Source organism: Neodiprion lecontei, chromosome 5 (assembly GCF_021901455.1).
Source record: "Neodiprion lecontei isolate iyNeoLeco1 chromosome 5, iyNeoLeco1.1, whole genome shotgun sequence".
Lineage (NCBI taxonomy): Eukaryota > Metazoa > Arthropoda > Insecta > Hymenoptera > Diprionidae > Neodiprion > Neodiprion lecontei.
The window spans coordinates 35,838,160-35,859,020 of NC_060264.1; the positions used below are offsets into that span (position 1 = coordinate 35,838,160).

At 38.3% G+C, this 20,861-nt stretch overlaps 2 protein-coding genes and 2 long non-coding RNA genes across 9 annotated transcripts; 2 read left to right on the plus strand and 2 right to left on the minus strand.

The window, feature by feature from the left end:
* Positions 1-123: 123 nt before the first annotated feature.
* On the minus strand, positions 124-3,684 carry LOC124294646. Its single transcript, XR_006904576.1, has 4 exons — positions 3,550-3,684; positions 2,792-2,965; positions 1,283-1,405; positions 124-774 (listed from the first exon to the last, which is right to left on the minus strand). It is a non-coding gene; the product is annotated as an uncharacterized LOC124294646 (long non-coding RNA).
* On the plus strand, positions 3,659-7,155 carry LOC107217303 (solute carrier family 41 member 1). Of its 2 annotated transcripts, XM_046740871.1 has the most exons (7): positions 3,659-4,045; positions 4,118-4,589; positions 5,039-5,186; positions 5,290-5,492; positions 5,566-5,714; positions 5,802-5,990; positions 6,936-7,155. In XM_046740871.1, the coding sequence occupies exons 1-6, from the start codon at positions 3,659-3,661 to the stop codon at positions 5,985-5,987; spliced, it is 1,545 nt and encodes a 514-aa protein (XP_046596827.1). In that variant the 3' UTR covers positions 5,988-5,990; positions 6,936-7,155. The 2 variants fall into 2 exon arrangements, with proteins under 2 accessions (XP_046596827.1, XP_015510275.1); XM_015654789.2 differs by lacking the exon at positions 6,936-7,155 and having other exon boundaries at positions 5,802-6,685.
* On the minus strand, positions 6,918-8,767 carry LOC124294647. Its single transcript, XR_006904577.1, has 2 exons — positions 8,478-8,767; positions 6,918-8,379 (listed from the first exon to the last, which is right to left on the minus strand). It is a non-coding gene; the product is annotated as an uncharacterized LOC124294647 (long non-coding RNA).
* LOC107217296 (solute carrier family 41 member 1) lies at positions 8,418-20,776 on the plus strand. 5 transcript variants are annotated; one of them, XM_046740870.1, is made up of 6 exons: positions 8,418-8,450; positions 14,814-15,147; positions 15,293-15,472; positions 16,154-16,593; positions 16,803-17,023; positions 17,104-20,776. In XM_046740870.1, the coding sequence occupies exons 2-6, from the start codon at positions 14,863-14,865 to the stop codon at positions 17,442-17,444; spliced, it is 1,467 nt and encodes a 488-aa protein (XP_046596826.1). In that variant the 5' UTR covers positions 8,418-8,450; positions 14,814-14,862; the 3' UTR covers positions 17,445-20,776. The 5 variants fall into 5 exon arrangements, with proteins under 5 accessions (XP_046596826.1, XP_046596822.1, XP_046596825.1 ...); XM_046740866.1 differs by lacking the exon at positions 8,418-8,450 and adding an exon at positions 8,730-9,360; XM_046740869.1 differs by lacking the exon at positions 8,418-8,450 and adding an exon at positions 12,557-12,832.
* Positions 20,777-20,861: the final 85 nt, after the last annotated feature.

Sequence of the window (20,861 nt, forward strand, 5' to 3'; positions counted from 1 at the left end):
ATATGATACCCTCTCTTTCGGCATGCAGCAGTCTAATGGAGCGTTTCAGTTGCAAGAGAGATCAGTGTTTTCTGCCACCTGTAAAATAATAAATGAAACGGCAAAAGAAGAAAAAATGCTTTATTAATAATTAATCAAAATCATTACATATGTATTAACTTTTTTTCCGAAGCCCAAATTTATTTAATTTGAATTATATAATACGTAGTAATGGTATTTCCCCGTAGATGCTTCAGCCTCGATTATTCAATTTTACTCAATTACTGTTGAGTAAACATGTATAAATTTTCGCCCTACTAGTTTGTATCCAATTGTCTTGAAATAACAATTGAGTTACGTCAAAACGATTTAAATTATACTCAACATAAATGAAACTCAACGATTGACGCTTATTCTTATTTGCTTATTTATATAGTTCCACTTTAACAACTTTAAGTTATTTCTACAAAATTGAAAACCCATCCTGTTTTCAGCTTTGTTAGTGACTAAAATATGAATTCTTGGTGTTTGATTTCACGAGAGTATCAATTTTCAAGGTAATAATAATTGCTGTACAGTTATTGTTTGAAGTTTGGACCTTTTGTGATTCGCAAATTTTTGAATTTTCGAACAGCTGGTTCTATGTAATGACCGTGACATAACATGTACTCAATTATTGACTGCCAGTATACTGTCAACAGTCTCATGTGCATGCTTACGTGCTTCTATTTCGGCTCCAGAATGAGCTCTGTCTCACTTTCAATGTATTTTCAATACTGGCAGTCGGTAAAACAGCTGTAACAATAAGGATTAGCAGAGTCCTGAATTTAAAAATTCTGATGTAATTTAACCTGAAGAGCATTCGTTATATTTGAAATTTCCCCAATTATTTCTGAGTATACTATAGTTTCTTATTATTACGAACAAAATAAAGTTTCCAATTTCATTCGAATGGAAAAATTTTTAAATTATGCTTGACGTGCTTGCAGCTGCTGTACTGCAACGATCAGAATATGCGATTTCATAGGCAAATGTGATGGAAACATTCTAGTGCCAACTAATCAACTCATTCTGACTGGTAAAACAAAATGATAATTTTACACATTTATGAACATACCTATAATATAACGCAATTGAGTTCCGAGCATATGTTAATATGACTTTGTGTTCAACATTTCAGTTTGTTCTGATACTGCGTCATCTCGAGTTGATAACACGTCGCGCTACTCGTATACGGATAAAAATTGACTAATTGTAAGCTTACCACCGGCGCAAAATCACCGATACGTACTAGTAAACTTACATACGCGTCACAAGTTTGCTTCGCTGAGCAGTGCCACGACTCTATTTGTACATATGCCGAATACACACGCTCGACTAACCCCGCGGTAGTAAAATAATATCCCTGCAAACTGGAGAGTGAATCCTGGAAAGAAAAGAACACAACGTTGCAGACGTTGCAGTGAGTTCTGATAATAACGGACAGTGCGGTTGAACGAACGATTCGAACGCACGTTGGCCGTTGCCACGCGTTTAAATGGTGAGCGCGCAAGACGTTTCAGGTAGGTAGACGCGTAAACAAGGATAGAAACAAGCCCCGGTGCAGGCGATCCAGGCAGCTACAACGAAAATTCACAATACAGGCCGAAAATTGACGTTGCATGGTAAGAACGGTGACAAATGCAAGATACTTTGCGTGTAAGGTTTGAAACGTGGATCATGGAGAAGAAAAACCGGTGTGAAATTTAGGTTCGTGGAATATATTTTCAGGTTATGTATGTAGGGTCGAAGGTCCTTCTGCTACTCATTATGCCTATGTAAACTGTTTTTTTTCAAATATGTCAACAATGGAACGAGCTCTGAACGCGGTAAAGTTTCGACGGTTTTAAAATTTCAAATTAGAGGTATTTTTGTAACTGTGAATGAACAATTTTTTCAGTTGAGATAAGAGCTCCCAGACAGCACGAAACTTAACGGCGTCAAAAAAATGTCTCATGCGGCACTTTTTCACGTCTCTAACCTCCCAAGGACGTATTTCAGGCACAAAGATATCTTTTAGGCGTTGGGAAATGGCATATAAGCCATCATTTACACGTCTTTTTGACGACTTTATGTTTTGTGCTATCCGGGCTCATTGATACCTATCAGATAAGTTAGCACAGATAATTCAATCTAGAGCATTAACTGATTATAAAGCATTGTTCCAAGTCAAATCTTTTTTTGTTGAATACACAACTTGAATATTGGCTGAAACCTGCTAGTCCTCTGATTTATGGATAACCTCGATGAACGATAACACTCTTTCTGCTTACTTACCACAATCTCTGTTGCTTTGACCTTACTTTATGAAAAATATCAAAATAATGCATACGGTGCAGGCAGTAATCGATATGAATCCATTAGAGTGACACTCTCTTCGTTTATGTAGAACTGTAGTTGAACTGATATGTAGTTATTATAATGTATATCATAAGGTTTGGATTACATGTTGCGCTCAAGGGGGTATGAAAACTGTGAAATGTATATTTGAAAAACCAGGGCCTTCGTTGATGAGGTTCATTAATACCTGATATATCTTTTTTATATTGATACTTCATGCATGAAAAAATTTTTTGTTCATCCAAGCAGTTATCCAATTATTAATTGACCTGGTTCCTTACGTTTGCTTTTACTAGATTTATATATCAATACAAGCAACAGTGTCTGTGGGAATCACGCGTTTTTACTGACAACTATTGGTGAACTGCTAAAATATAAATGACTTTTGATAAATGTTCTTAAGTAACTATATATGGTTAAATGAAAATGTTACCAATTTGAGTGTTCATATCCCCTTAAATCATCCACTAAAGCTAGGCCTATATCACGTTTTAACCCAGTATTTGTATCTTTGTTTTTATCCAGAAAATGATCATGAAGACCTCTGATAAAAGAACGGTGAGTCCCTCAAAGTGGCAATATTTGGCATGGATGAGTATGCATCTTGCTGTAACAAAAATTCAACCATGATATTTACGAAGCTAATAGACCTTAAGCATGCATTTTTAGTTAACAAAATTCAAATATTTATTCTTAAAATGTACAGATTACATTTTTGGTTAGTGATCTTATTACTTTGGTGTAAAAGTTATTTCACGTCGTTCAGAACAGAAAATTTTGTCGTAATAATTTTTGTAACGTATATAAAAATGTCGAGAGAAATTTTGTCCACAGCTTTGCAAAATTGTCCTTACATATGTGAAATCTGTAGATAATCATCGCTCCGCGATGACACAGCTGAATTGTAAAAAATTGATTAATACGAGCTTGTCGATCGATAATACATTTCTTTTATTTATTCTCATTTGTAGAAAATTTTCATGCTTCCGTGAAGATTATTATACAATCAAAAAATTAATTATCATCTTTTCATGAAGCAGTTGCCAAGGATTTGAAGCTTATGAAAATAGTTTTAGCTCTATATTTAGTCTACTGAGCCCTATCTTTTGCATCCAGCTCAGATTCAGTTGGTTCGCTTGCCTGTTATTACATTTTCTCTTCACTGATCGCGAATTCGACACGTATTGTTACCTTAAGTCTCTGATGTTTTACTCCTGATCGATATGATAATCGTTAACTAAATCACGTAATTACTGTTCTCAGTGTTTTGTAGTGACCTACAAAATCGTGGCAAAGAAAAATGGACGGAGCCGATAACGTTGTAACAACTACTGTGAAGGAAAAGAAGTTATTACGGTATCGAAAACAACCAGACAAATTATATACCTTCAAGATGGTTGGTTCAGGTGGCGAGGAGTCTGTAAATGTCAACATGACTGACATTGCAATGGAACTCCAACCAGAATCAGAATTTGAAAATAGTGACGATGACACAAGGCATTTGATATCTCAAATACCATCGTCAATGATCAAAGGATTGAGAAACAACAACAACCACCGCAAAATAAATAACGCGCATCAACCGCAGGATGAGAATGTCTGGTCGATATCTGTTCAAATGTTTATCCCATTTTTACTTGCTGGTTTTGGCATGGTTGCCGCTAGCCTGTTGCTTGACGTCGTTCAGGTATGTTGAGAACATCTCTTACCCAGCTGGGTTCGAATCGCCTACTGCAAACTCATCGGTGTATATTTTCAGCATTGGGCTGTCTTCAAAGTAGTTTCCGAAGTATACATACTAGTGCCTGCTCTACTAGGTCTAAAAGGCAACCTCGAGATGACACTAGCCTCTCGTTTGTCAACCCAAGCTAATCTCGGCCATATGGATACCAGGAAACAGCAATGGACGCTGATTGCTGGTAACCTTGCATTGATACAATGCCAAGCAATGGTTGTTGGTTTGCTAGCATCGCTCGCTGCCGTCATACTGGGATGGATACCAGAGGCCCACTTTGACATAAATCATGGCCTCCTACTGTGTGCCAGTTCACTACTGACAGCATCTATTGCTAGTTTTATTCTGGGTCTTGTTATGGTCGCAGTTATATTGTTGTCCAGAAAGATGAACATCAATCCAGATAATGTAGCCACACCCATTGCTGCGTCGTTAGGAGACCTGACGACGCTAGCACTCTTGTCTTGGATAGCATCGATGTTGTACAACGCAATTGGTAACTCGTTTATTCATTTCGATACCATTTTTTTCTGTTCAAATAACTGACAACGCGTTTGGTTAGCTCATGCTTCTAATTTTCTATATTCGTATATCCGAGACACAAGCAAGTCGTTATTTCTCTTCAATGGCCTTGACTACAGCTGCTTGTACTCTAAAAGTAAATAATACCTCTTTATTTATTTTATACCCATACACTAGTCGTTTGAAATAATACGAATATCAAGTAGTAAACTGTCGTGGATGTTTGATGTAACACAACAGTCCACAACTTTGTCATTCCTAGATGGCGTACAAATTTTTGATAGAATTTTCGTAGCAACCACTACAACGTAAATTTCGAAACATTCGAATAAGCTATATTCTACAACTTGTGTTAAATTGAAATATTAAAAATTTCCCATTATTGCATAGATTTTGCGAATTATATTAATCCACAATTTTCAGAATATGCTCCATGGATAGCACCGCTTGTCACAGTCATTTGTATAGTTGCAACACCTTTTTGGGGATATATTGCAGCGAGTAATCCATTTACAAGAGAAGTATTGAATCATGGGTGGACACCTGTGATATCAGCGATGTTAATCAGCAGGTACTACAGAGATTATATACATATTTTCTTATACATAGAACTTGAGAAATGTTTGCTCGGTTTTCCACGTCATTAGAAAACAAAATCAATTTTGGTCTTTCAGCATCGGAGGTCTCATATTGGACTTTACGATATCGACCTATAAGGGCATAGCAGTTTTTCAGCTAGTCATTAATGGGGTAGGGGGGAATCTGGTGGCTGTCCAAGCGAGTAGAATTTCAACATCGTTACACAGAAAGCAAATAACTGAGCACCATGAAATTCCAACAATTTGCATAAGTCCGGTCCACGCGTTTCTTGATCCAGGTACGAGAAATGCAAGAATGAATTGACAAGCTAGCGCGAGAGAGCGTAAGAGTACTGAACTTCTTATTTTCAGGTGGACATGCCAGAACTGCTAGAGTTCTAATAATGATGGTGGTGCCTGGTCACTTGATATTCAGCTATACTATAAGTTATCTCCAAGCTGGACATACGACGCTGACCCCAATATTTATAATCATATATTTATTTGCCGCCCTGCTGCAGGTAGGTTTAAATTCATACTTTTAAGAATAACGATAAACTTGTATAAAAGCCAAGTTAATCGCAACACACATGCAATATCGTTAACAGGTAATACTACTGCTGTACATAGCACAATTAATGGTTGTCTGGATGTGGACACTTGGTATGGATCCGGACAGCTCTGCAATACCATACTTAACAGCTGCCGGTGATCTTATAGGAACTGCGCTGCTGGGTATAGCTTTTCACATTCTCTATGCCATCGGCGACGGAGATGCCGATGTTGGAGATTGAAAGGTGCGTTTATTTTTTATACGAAGAATAGAGTGATATATGAATAATTCCTAGAAGGCTTTTGAAAATGATTAGACACTCTCTCATCTGCAGACATTTGATAAATAATCAACAGATTTATCCACTGCCATAGAACAGCTAATGAATGCAAGTATTGGAAGTGATAAAAGATTGGCATCGATCATATCATTTGCATACTTTGTATTTGTGTTAAATGTTTTTTCAACTCTCGACAAATATGCTCCAAATTTAATGAACTTAAAACTTGATATTTTCCGTATTCTTCAGATAGATTAGACCAAAAGTGATATGAATATCATCATTATTATTACTCCTAATATTTTTATTGTTGTTATCAAAGCATTTCAACAATTATAAGAATTTGTTTTTAATGCTTTGCCTTACAAATATCTGAAAAGATTATGCCAGTATAATATATTAGCCAGATGAATTAATTTTTAATTATTACAGCTAAGTGTAAGATACATAAGTATAATAAGACATATTTAGTGTAATATTTTTTATCGCACGATATCAGAAGTAGTTGAACCAATTTGTACAATTAGTGATCGGTTAACCTAAGATTATAGTTAGGTAATTTGGTTAAATATTAAGAGTTTGCAATTGCCATAGAACTTTATCAAAATATTTAGGTATATTTCTTTCCTATTAAATTGTGTCGCCATATATATGTATATGTATATATACATATATTATATTCTAAGATTTTGTTGGTTTCTCAATTTTCTTTACTTAATCTAAGTCCTATCGTGGCAATCACTGTTTACTTATGTACAAAAAAATTACAATAACGCGAGCTTAAGATAACTTTTTTTTTTTTATGACACGTTTACCTAGTCCTGGACTACTTGTGCCTTTTATTTGCTGCTTCATTTTATCACCGTTGAATTAATAATTTTTTGAAAATGCTTATTAATTTGTCCATAGACGGATCATAAGAAAATCAAAGTTCCGCCAATGCACCGACATATTTCAAATAGATTTTCAACGGTTTCTCAAATGCTCATCTCGGTGACTTACGTCACGTGAACACCGTACAGGAATGTATAGTGAGTTCGCGTACGGACGATTTTTTATATCAGTAATGTTTAACCTATCCAAGAAACCAAAATTTGTCGATAAAATATACCTGTACATGCAGTTCTGAATAAAATTTTCTGTAGGTACATTCGGCAATTTTTGAAAGATTGATGACAATTTTTAACCTGAAATTCGAATTTCATCAAATTAGTTTGAGAATTCCGCGCAACGTGTACTACACCTTATAAAAAAATATAACCAAATGACTGACTGCGACTAAATTTCTATCTTTCCGACTGAGCTGCAACCGTCTGGATTTCGTATATTTGATTTTCGAACAAGTATCTCGTGAACCGCTACCGATAAAGCTGGGAACAGTCTTACTATCCAGATCCAATTATTTTCGTTAGAAGCAGTCACTGCTTATGTTATTTTATATGCTGTGAACAGACAAAATATGGTCTTCCCGTATTCACCAAAGCGACCAAAGCGTATACCACAATGCTCACGAATGAACAAATTGTGCAGTATTAATCCGTCAATAGTAGACGCAGAACGCGACATGGAGCGAACTGCCAATTTTCAGTTTATGTATATGACGCGTAGAAACTAAAGGCCAAATCCCTGAAATTGTAATTCATATCTCTTTTCGTATGTAACGTAACGACTCATTGTGTTATGAATCGCGCTCTATAGGTATGTACATATAGGAGATTTGCGAGCGCAAGTGACGCATGTGCGACAACGATATGTCATGATGAATGCGTGACAGATCACTATCTTCCCCAGAGCCATTATTACACACAATCACCAGTCAACTGTTTAATAGAGAAATCGTCTTAAACACACGCCGCTACACTCGTGTATGCGTATTCGTACAGTTGTAGGTATTACGTTATGCACTATGTCAAATTCATACGGCACTCGAATCACATGACCTGCAACGATCATTTTAGATCAGTTATTGCAGCACGTTGCCAAATTAATTGTCACCGTTGTCTCTAATGAATCAGTGATTCTACAAATGAGTATCATTCTTGCCGGTATTTCTTTTTTCCGACCCTCTGTCACGTTTTGAAGGTGGCCGTGAACTCTTTCAGCCAGGTACTGGAGTAGTAAAACAAGTTTTATCGCTGTAACGTCTCGTTCCGTTTCACAAACAAAGTGTCATGAAGTGTTTGATCTTGTGTAGTCGGTCGGTAGATCTCTTAATATTTTGGGTAACCACTCCGCTAATTGATCCCATAATCACTGTAAACTTGTCCAGCGTACGTTATACTCAAAGGTAAACAATGAATTTTATAATAGACAATATCGAGCTCACTGATGAAGACGGTAGCGATGATTGAGTCTGGAAGAATGAGGACAACAAGCGTGTGTTCAAGAAGCCCTTTCCGCCTTTTCATCGTTGGATAAGAGTCGGTTAGTCGTTCATAATTATTTGCTTACCAAGTCGTTCGTCGCGACGCGTTATGTCCACCATCCACCCACACCTCAAGCTCTTGTAGTACCTTAATTCTCATTCGCAAACTTCGGCTGCTCCGTACTCGATCCAAAGTATATACATACGCAACAAGAACCCCGTGCCAACTTCTCACCCTCCTCCTCCTTCTCCTCCTCTTCCTCCTCCTCCTCCTCCTCCTCAAATCAACAACTTGCTAAGTTTTATTCACCAGTGCTATGTCCAACATCGAACGGTGTGGAGCATACATCACTGTTACGCATTATACCTATATAGCAACGATGAAACGACGAGCGTAACACCAACTGGGAATGAAATAGTTGGATCCGTCAGTAAGGATTAACTCAGTCGTCGCGGGCAACGTTTTACAGCCTCTTCGTCTCACTCCGTTTTCTCCCTTCTCGCGATCCCAGGGAGTTTTCCATTTTTTTCATTTTTTTTTTCTTTTATCTTCTTGCAACCAAGTTACTCTTACTGACACAGTTGTAGAGAGAAAGGAGACATTTTTTCCGACCTGAATGGGGTGAACTGCTGATATGTATAAAAGCAGTACGTGACAACTTTATTCAGTCGATTAGAATTAGTGCGACAAAACTTTAATAAATAAATTAAAATATCCTCTTCAATTGGAAAATATAAAGTTTAAATACGAAGAAGATAAAAAGCGGGTAAACAAAACACGAGAAAAAGAACAGAAATCCGTTTATTTGTTTAAAATGAGTGGTGAATATTTATAAAATGTTGCCGATTTTCAAGTTCCATTGCCGAATTACTTGATTTACAAATATTGATCAAATGCGAAATCAGAAGAAAAACTCCACGTTCATTGAGGTGAGGAAGAAATGTCACAGCTGACCTCCAGTGATCGTCGTAAGTAGAAGATTTCGTTTGTAACGTAGTACAAAATGTGACAACGTACATGTTACATGTGATCCGTTTGACGATGGCATTCTTTAACGGTATTACTCATTTTCTCTTGGACCACCACTTGAGATGGGTGGCTGAGGTAGCTCGAGGGTAAAACGAACTCTTGTTTCGTGAAGTATTTTTGAACAGGTGTAGATCGAATGTATGTTCGTAAGAAACTTCGGCTTCTTGGGCGAAGTTTTATAAAAGTAACAAAATCAAATTAACGTATATGTTCATAATTGTTTCTAAGTTATGCCAGTTTTACGTCAGAGTACACATACCTTTCACTAATTGTAAGCCTAAGAAGATGAACTTGCCTTTAGAGATATACTTTATGTTATATTATCGTTACCATTTTGCAAAAATATCCCACCAACAGTGCTGTAACTGATATGAGCCTTTTCAAATTTAATTCCTTGGAAACAATAAGGTGGCTGATCGGTATCAGCAGCATCGCATCCGAGAATTGCGTAAAAAAAGGAATGCAAGCAGCTATGTCATCGCTGCCTTAACGTTTTTACCGCGAATCTTAAATATTGGTGCAGCTTGTTGACAAGAAATTAGTGCCCATCCCAATGATTTTCAACCTTATTTTTTTATTCTTCACCTTCGATTGGGTTAACAATTGAAATTACAACCTCAGAAGGTGGGACGCTGGCATTAATATTGTAACAGTGGTTCCAAAAAATGAATACGTTTGACAATTACGTTGCTACTATTAATGACTTGCAGAAAATTTGTGTGTCGCACATTACAGAAAGGTAGAAAAACAGTAGAGTCACCAATTCGTACGTCTGCAAATGATCGTAGTACCAGTAACAGTTCTTTTGGCAGTTAATATTTTGTATTCCGTGTAGTGTGTTGTTTTGCAGTCCAATTTGATTGGTTGGTCAGAAGTATTTAGTAGATAATATATGAGTTTTATATGAGATACAGGCACCATTGGTGATTAGACTCAGTTCTATACTTGCTTACTTGCATACGTAATACAATTAAACCGGAAAGTTACCCGTCGTAAGCGATTCAGAGACAGCTTTGAGTAATCATCTGCAGCGGTATTAGTTCTTGGCACATCAATGCAAAGTCGTCGTAAGGTGCACTCTGGGAGGTTAATGGCTAACTGTTGACCATGAATCTGGTTGCAATGTCAATCAGATAAGTCTATTACGGATTGTACTCTGGGTTTAAATCATCTCCACTGGCATTTAACTGTCGGTCTGCCAGCTGGAAGCAGTTCCTCTGCGTCCTTCTCAACGACTGGTAGACCTAGTTAAGACATTGACTTGACCTGCACACGTGTGTTGTCAGTTATGAATGAAGACAGGAAGACCAGAGATGAGAATCAATTCAACTAAATATGATGATGACAAGTGATATCCAACTTTTGAAGACTCTTGCTTACGTTTAGGAAATCCATGTTTTCCACTGGTTTGTAAGCAGTTGTTTGTGTATTTGAAAGAACAACATAAGGCAATGTGAGACCGCGTAAATACGGTTCGTAACAGTTGGCACGACCGTGAGATTACGAATGATTTGAATACCTGTAAGTAGAATTCGTCGCTCTTACATGTTCGCTCGTAAGCCCATCTCCGTAAACTTGATTTTGTTAACAAGGTCAGAAATTCCTATGCATTGGTTTATCAATACTGGTCTCGCGATTTACGAATCGAAAACTATATTCAAGTTTGTTGGACGGAGGATCGATCACCCACGTACGACCTTAGACTCACTTACCAAAACCATCATTTAGAACGATTTCATTCTTAAGAGCGATGGGTATAAGAGGTTCAAAAGTAACACTTCCGGTTACAAATTAACCGCTTAACAACTTCTGGCCTAAGCAATACGAACTCGGCGTCTTTGGAGTTTCAGCTTGACGGTACGTACGTACGTACGTACATTGGTCAAAGCAATTCTCTACTTAACAAACTACGACTTCCTGACAGAATTTTGACCGAACTTACTTCAACTTAACACGAATTACCTTTATTTAAAGACAGAAAAATAGTTTCGATCACTGAGAAGTCGTGACATAATTGACTGCTCATCCGACCGAAAAAGAGAATATTGTTCAAATACTAACCTCGAATTGCAAAAGAAACTTCTCTGATTCAATGGAGTAGGCGACCTAGGCTGAACCATACTTGGTATCGTTGAGCTTTTGTCATACCGTTCGCGTATATGTAGAGAAATCGGAGAACAGATGCATTCCACATAAATTGGTTAGTCCTGAATTTGCATACCGTAGAGATACTCATCTTCCATAAGCTAACCGGTCTTTGAGCATCAGACTAAATTGAGTAAACCGTTTTGTTCTAGCAGTTGAGAGTCGCGTAGATAAATTGCCGAGTGGAATTTACGCGACAATTAGGAGTGTTCGTATAACGTGTCGTTTCGATTTTTTTATTACGGTACCAGAAACAAATCCAGCGATTCAACAATTGCCTTGAACGTTTGTACTTCCGTCAATTGTGGTAAGATTGCCTGGATACGGGAAACTTCGTCCATATGGCGCAAAAAACTATTCGTGTAAGTGCTTTTCTTGAAAAGAGTCCCAAAGTTATTCAAATTTGCCTATAGTGTAAACTTTGCACAACTTAGATTTTGGAGTTGTTGATTGAGTAATCTGTTTTTTGCTCAATGCTGCCCCAGTAGACAGCATTTAATACAGAAGCTAATAATTAAATCTTCTCGCAAAAGAAATACGCGCAGTCAAGAAAGCAGGACGCAAATAAGTACAACACCTCGAATCCATTGGTTTACGTACCGCTAAATTGGTGAGGTCAAATACCAAAAGATTGTAGAAAATCAGCAACGCTCCAACTATGATTCTAGATTACACCGAAGACATAGCGAGCGAATGAACAGTTGAATTTGAAATTTGAGCTTTTTCCGGTTATCAGTTAAGAGTTGTAAACAATGCAATGCAGGAAAAAAATTGTAATGACAGAGGGAAGATCGTCCATGTTTTTTTATCTTGAAAATATTGATTGCGACATAGCATGCAACCGATTTTCCAGAATGATATGCAATATAATGAAAATCGGATGGTCGTCCTCCACTATCTTCACATATAACTCGTATTGTGGCGGATCAATAATGTCGCGGCTGCTCCATGGGTGTTTTCTCAGTCTGGCCTAGACATGCTACAGACGACTCGAACGAAGCATCGTCTTCAGTCGCGATGTAACCTCATGACGCGCTGGCCTGTTCCTGGCCTCCAGAAAATTCCATCCATGCTGGAAACTAAGGACGTCCACTATCACGACCTTATTCGGGAACCGAGCCAATCCGTGCCTTAACCAAAGACTTACAACTGAGTCTCTGGACAAGGAGAAGAATTGGAATAAATTCTCGTAGATCGGGGATCAGATCAGAAAAATAAGGTATGGAGAGGGTGCAGTGCCACTGTGCAACAGCCGTCTATATAATGGTAATGAAACATCAGGGGCTTGACGTTAACCCCTCCAGAATGAAAGCACATGGCTAGTTGAACAACCAGATTCATAGTCTGCTCTGATAACCTCATTTTGTAATAAGAAACGCAAATGTCAATTGTATGATTGAAGCTGCTTATAAATTTGATCGCCAGCACTCATACTAATCTATTCATCTCTTGACTCACGGTCAATTATTGCTATTGCATATTTTATATTTTCAACACTTATGGTTAACTCTTTATCGGGTTTATTATTTTCTTCGGTAAGTATGTGTCCAAATGTAACAATTTCAAGGGATTAACGGATGTGCTATCAGAAAACCTGTTGATTCGACTGTTCACTGAGTTACTTTGAAATGCAAAAATGCAATGGTAGACTTTACAGTTCCTTAGGTACACTTTGACTTATGATTTTGAAAAGCTATAAACATCGTGGTACCTCAGAGTACGCTGTCTGATTCTAGACAGCCGGTGGTACTCATCGAAAGTCGCGAGAGCTAAGGTTGCAAAAAGTTTTTGAGATCACTGCCAATTTTGTACATCCTTACTAAGCAAGGGACAGAATCTGCACTGTAATTGAATTGATAGACTAAAGAAAGACGAATGTTGACAAGTGAGAAAGACCCGCGAGAGATAGGCAAGCACAGAGCTCTCGTTAGATTTACAACTCTTCTTCTTGCCAGGCGCCGCATTGTTAATTACGCAATTCCTTTATTTGTATCTTAAATAACTCGGAGAAGCGTGTAGCGAGGTAGGAGAGTATGACTACTGGTATGGAAAGTCTTATCATTGTCGAAGAACAATTGCTATATATTGGTAGTATGTGCCGGAGTTAGGCCCAGTCGTAAGATGATAGAGGGTCAGGTACATTCACTTCCGGTACAGCAGCCGCCAGAAAAACATCCCAACTATTCCCCAACGATATACATCAAGTTCGACAAGTATGACGTTCATAACGACATTTCCATTGTCTCGTCAGTCCACCCATTTAACGAATGCCATGGGGATATTTTTTAGTGAAGTGAAAGTGACAAAAGCTACAAAACTGTTATAATATAATCACACGTAGTGAAGGTATAAGTGTATTTATGGGCATGTGGAATTTTTCAGTAATTTTTTCGTAAAATTTGCCTAAGAATTCTCAAATATTCAAGAGTGATCCGCCCGATTCTAAATGCAATATCAGTTCCTAAATTCACGTATCGTTCAATATACGGATAGCTTATTATAAGATTGAAAAGTAACGTTTCGTTAAGATTGAACTTGAAAACTTATTGTTAGATGAGCCTCGGTGAACGGTGCAAGCTATACAAATCGAGCTCACCGATCCGCACACTATGGCCGAAGTGAATCTATTCAGTTATAAAGTACCCACGGCACAAGTATTTACGCTAGCATATGAATGAAGATGATACAATTTCACTACCTCTCACGGTGCTCGCTGCTGTCACCAAACTGATCCCACTGAGAAAAATTTCATTTGTTACAGTAACTAGAAAAATTCAGCAAAACAGGTATCGTTAACAAAACTGTTTGAATAATGTTGGAATTACGAAAAACGAGGTACACGTAACCATTTTGCGCTATTGTCGATCCTATTTTCCAGTAATTGCAACGCAAAATCACTTTGTTCGGTTTACTGTACTTTTTTAGTTCAAATAAGGCTTTAACATCAATTTATTGTCGCACAAGGATTAAATTTTCGCAACAGTTACAATAAAATATAGTAACAGTGATCGTAATGAGAAAGAATATTAACAGATACTAGACTTTCTGGTAACAGCTAGAACACTAATTTTCATTTTGTACCTGGAACTATATTTTTCGATTGGGGTAAGAAATGAAAATAGTTGAGGACTGAGCGGTAACCGGAACTAAAAATTTCTCTCAGTGCCGAATTGGCGAATACTGGACCGCAGCACAGGCCGAGCAGCTCTGAATTCACATTAATACGAGGTATCTTTTAATTTTCCAGTGGGCAATGTAAAGAGTCGTTACTATACAACAAAAGACATTCGTACAGGATGACACCGACGGGTGGCCGCTCGCGCACCGCTTCCGAATCAAACCCTGGAGCCGGTGCCTCGTCGGCCCTGTCATCTGCCGAGGAAGGGGCAGAGGTCAGCATGCTTGAAGATGGGGACGGAAATCGTCTTCCCGACATCGTGGTGGAGAGTAAACTTTATGGCAATGGTGCTGATGATGAGCCTATGGAATCATACTTGGCAATCACCATCCAAGTTTTTATACCGTTTCTGGTTGCCGGGCTGGGAATGGTCGGTGCGGGCTTGGTCTTGGATTTGGTTCAAGTACGAAAATTTCTAAAGCTAAATTCTTGGTATCCTGATGTGAAATTTAATACTGATAAGCAACACGCGCTGCAAAGTGCGCGCTGCGATGTTGACCGAAGCACAATCGAGCGACAGCTAACAGACGATGATTCAATTCTTGCAGCATTGGGTGGTGTTTGAAAGAGTAAACGAACTGATGATCTTGGTACCGGCACTCTTGGGACTTAAGGGTAACCTTGAAATGACCTTGGCATCGAGACTCTCTACTCAGGCAAACCTCGGACACATGGATACACCGAAACAGCAATCATCCATGATAGTGGGAAACCTTGTCTTGATTCAGGTGATGATGGAAAAAAAATATTTCAGACAAAGACAAACAAACGATGCATTTCCGACCTACCACACTGTCAAACGATAATGCATATCTACAATGCTCTAGCGCTTAATTTTAGACATGGTAAAATAATAAAAACATTTGTAGATGTGACGCATTTAATGAGGTAGGCAAGTACATAAACACATTTTTCTCTTACTTAAGCTACGGCTGTGAAAATTATCGCCAGCTGCTCACCAGGTGCACGTTTTCTTTGCGCAACTTGAAATAAATATGAACTCTTAACGGGCGTGTGTTGCTAAAGTCGACATCAAATTTCGGAATATAATGCGAACTTGCGAGATCCTCAAAGCACATTATCTTGCTTTAATGTTTGCTCTTCTGTTCTGACGTATAGCTCTTTGGCCTTCGTTTCAAAACTGTCTCTGGCTTGTTTGACTACTCGATAATATGATCTCTGATCAAAGAGCTAACTTTGTTTTCGGTTGAATGTGTTTACTTGATTCGAAAAGAATGAGATACAAAGGACCAGGTATAAAAGAGCATCGTCGAATATTGCTCATCCCATTAAATTTTATAAGGTATCTTCGGGAAAGAAAAACACAGTCCCACAGCCAGCAATGACGTATTATGAACTCCAGCGTCACGCTATGTAATCTTTCATCGTAATCTTTTTCTCCCCTACAGTGCCAAGCAATAGTCGTTGGTTTCTTGGGTTCAGTAGTCGCCATAGTGATGGGGGCATTACGGAACGGAACCGTATCACTGGACCACGCGTATCTCCTCTGCGCTAGCAGTCTTGTTACAGCGTCGCTTGCGTCGTTTGTCCTTGGTTTGATTACCGCTGGAGTGATTGTTTTTTCACGACATTGTCACATCAATCCTGACAACGTGGCAACGCCAATCGCAGCCAGCTTAGGGGACATCACCTCTTTGGCCCTCCTATCCTGGATTTCAACAATACTCTACGAATCCATTGACAAACAAGACTGGCTCGCGCCTCTAATTATAGCCTGCTACGTTCTGGTCACACCACTTTGGGTCTGGATTGCAAAAAAAAATGAACACACCAACGATGTTCTCTACACCGGCTGGACGCCAGTCATGATTGCTATGCTCATAAGCAGGTAAAGAAATATCCGCTTTCACGAGTCCGGATTTATCTGTCAATAGTTTCCTTTATCAATGCTACAACTCACTATAGTAATCTAGTGCATTCCGATACATTTTCTATCGCGTACAATTGACCTTGAAGTCACTTATAAGGTGTGAAAACTCCCACAATAGCAAAGCGCATGCTGCTCCAACAATTAACGATTAATTACTGTGAATTCAGTTGTGGAGGACTAATTCTGGAGTTCATGGTGTCCCGTTTCGAAAACCTGACAGTTTTCCAACCAGTAATAAACGGAGTTGGTGGTAACCTGGTCGCGGTACAAGCCAGCCGAATATCCACAGCCCTTCACAAGCAGGCTGACCTCGGAACTTTGCTGATACCACCGGGTCTCGCTCATCCGGTAATCTTCATCACGCCGATAGCAAACTTTTTTGGAAAAGGTTGGAACGTTAGATTAGTGCCATCTCCATCTTCCTCGATTCGCGCATCTAATAATACCGGGCAACCTTTTCGCTTTCAGGTATGCATGCCAGGACTACTCGAGTCCTGATGGCGATGGTGATACCGGGTCACGTGATCTTCATATATCTTATAAATTACATGAAGGATGGCAACGCATCCCTGACACCGCTCTTCGTATTCGTGTATCTTTGCGCGGCTCTACTTCAAGTAGCGGCTCTCCTTTACATTGCGTACATAATGATCCACTGGATGTGGAAACGAAAAATCGACCCCGACAATTCTGCTATTCCGTACCTCACCGCGATGGGTGATCTTCTCGGAATCAGCTTATTGGCAATAGCATTTCAATTCCTCTACCTCGTCGGAGATCAGGACTCTGACCTACCCCTTTCACCTTAACCGTAAGAGTATGCTGGCAAATAGTCTCCCAGGTTAACTTATCTCCACGCATATTGCCAATCCGAGAAATGGTGACTTGTCGATGTTGGTTCAGCGTGACGTTGAATAAATCCTTCAATACCTCAAACCTCAGACGATCAAATTAAAGGTTCTTTTACCGGGTAGCGGCGAACTGTTGAAAAACCAACTGCAATTGCAACTGTCATCTATACGGAAAGTCTTTGTTTTCACTCGTGGTCTTGATCACTTATTGCTGGAGGTAAAATAATTTCCATTCAATGATATTATTATTCGGTGTTACAGGCACCCTCCAGTTCCCCCAAGGATTTTTTATTTATTCGAAGAATGAGCTGAAATTTCTATTCGTAAACGATACTTATACGTCAGTGTGCGTATGATGTTATATCGAATTATACGATATACTCGTGGAAAAACTTTGAAAGCAAATTTAAAAACCTACAATACATAGCAGTATAAGTAATTGTCAAATGGATATAAGAGAAGAATATATTTTTCAGTAGTTTTATGTGTATATAGTAAAGTATGTATTGTTGAAAGGTTAGCAACCAACGACCGTAATTCTTGAAGGACAAAATTATCTTAGCGGAAAAAGTCTCGAATGCCATTAAAACCAAAATATATAAATAATGCAGATAACTGAACATAACGAAAATGACTGTATTCGCAGGTACGAGTATAGCAGGAAAAACTTATTTAATAATAATTATTGTGGTTACAACTATTACTTGGCTAAAGTGAATATAGCGGATTGCAGCATAGCGTGCAGAAAATACAGCGAAGTTTTATTTACTTGGGGAAATGAATAAATGAATAAATAACCAAAAATCGGTGGAAAATTACCAAAGGATCACACAGACTAAATTAATAAAAAGCTGTGGATGAAATATCAACTCTTTTTTAATCCATTTCACGCTCTATTATGTTTATTAATCCGGATAATGCGGCGAATTGATCACTCTTGCGTTGTTACTTTATGTCAAAATATAGTTTTTCATTCTTTTATAAGTACACCTGTGTAAGTACGTATTGAACGTACACACCATACGTGGTGCGCACGATTAGGAAGGAATAATGAAAAAATCACAAGCTCTTGAGTCAAAATTAAACTTGTTGAGGATTCTGTATCCCTCGGTCGTCGTATCTAGATACAGAACGATCACCAGCAAAGAAATTAATCCAAGCTCAACAATCTAGCGATTGTTGTAATTTTTTGACATATTTCCTTACTTTTATTACTATAATTTAATTGTTTCCGCAGGAACCGGGTAACCCTACCTATGAACGTAAATCTCCATCGTATATGCAAGGGAAATTTAGCGTGGAGCACTACTGTGAAAAAACTTGGTCAGGTTTTTTAAATTTAAGAAGGAGAATACGATAGCAATAATAACGGACGAACGCCATCAACCTGGGATTAACGTCACCAGCGCTACCCTAGTGGACATTGTGAGAGTCACATTGTGATTTTTCTCTTTTTTTTGGCCGTAAATAAAGCCAAAACGCCTATGTCGATGTGTTTCAAAACTGCAAGTGACCGTGATTAGGGTATGCTGCGCATGCGTTACTATTGCCATCGTTGTCGCACACACTGTTGAACAGATCATCACTCGATTGCAGCAATCCTAACGACATTAAACTGAACAACGGAATCTGATTCCGTTAGAAAAGTCATCTATGGCACCCCACTATCAGAGTTACAGGACGTGTATATAAACGACCATTTCCGGCAGGAATCCGCATCTTACCTCTGATTTCTTTGATCACAGATAAGATGTGAGAAAGAAGGTGACGCCACCGAGCCTAAAAATGCGAAGCACTGTTCATTTGCAAGGTTCACTGATTATGAGCTTCGTGAAAAGCGCCAGTTTCCATAGAGATACAATTAGACGTAGCGTAAGCGGGTGTTTCACACAGGTATCAAATGAATGCGCGCAACAGTGCAAGTAAGTCGCGTCCAGCTTGTTCATGCACATACGAAACTCGCAATTATAATTGAAAACTAAATTCGAGTATACCTTTATATAACCTGAGCATGTTTTACGCGTTTTTCCATGCGTGTTTTCCGTACAATAAAGTACCCGTATCTACGACGATCGAGTGTGTGCAAATGCGCATGCGCGTAGTACAAAAAAGACCACTTTTAAGTAGTTAAAAGTGATCTTTTCTGGACTACGTGCTCGCACCGTCTCAAAAAAATCTGACATTACGCAACCCTAACTTCAATTTCACGCTTCGTGAATAAACGCGTAACACACTATTGCTATATAGAGAATCGTGTGCAGCAAGAAGGCAACGGTCTTTTCGCCTCGCGTATTTGCTATATTTGTCTCCGGCTCACCTACAAATCATATTGCAAACTTACGCTCGGCCCGCAAATATCGAGTTTGCCTCCTTGTTACACAATGCACTATTCTCGACCTCTCAGCAATCGTATACGTGCTTCCACAGCGTTATGGTACAGATATTTCTGCTGGAAACCGTTAACCAAACCGTTGCTAGATTCTCCAGTCAACGAGCGATCAAAGGCGAAGAAGAGGAAGAAGAAGAAGAGGGCTGTGGAATCACGTTTCTCACGTTGCGGTCCCGCCACTTTTTTGTTGGGTTGTCATTTGGGTTGTTTGCTTGGGTAGGTTGGTATAAGTTATACCGTATAACGAAAGATACATATCTTCATCATATTCGGAATCCCATTTCACGGTTGCATAATTAAAGTGTGAAGTACTAAATACTTCCTTGCGAGAATTAACATTAGGTTCGACGTAGTGCAGCTTTCCCGATAATTCAGAATTCTTCGTATTAGGTGGCATTAGTTATAACTATATACGTAATGGAAATGCTATTTTTCTGCTAGCAGATAACTATAAATAGCATACATTTTTCAACACAAGAAGGTTCATGTGCTTTACTGTCATGATAAGCTATCGGATAAAATACCATGAACAAACAAATATTGTTTCTTGTTAGCTACGTGCAGATTATTTCGGATAAAAGGTTGAACAAACTAAGAACGCATAAAAGACGGAAACATCTCATAATATTGATCTGAATATATTTTCATTAAAACATAAATGTTGGATCGATGAGATAACAAAATGAGTTTACAAAATAATACAATTCAAAGTTGCAGTTTATATTACAAATTACTTTAGGGTGTATATACATGTCTATGTAATTATTCTGTGAACGATTGTAAATAATTTTCAATTCATATTTAAATAAATAATTTACTATTACGTATGATATATCTTGTATGTTTTGTGGGCGCCAGATTTATCGTGGAACACGTGATTAACTTTACTTAATTTCGGTTACGCGAAGTTTTAAAAATCATATTCGTTTCACAATTAATTCAGCAACACGTTTGAATTATTCAAATTTCTTTTGCAGTTCTAAGAT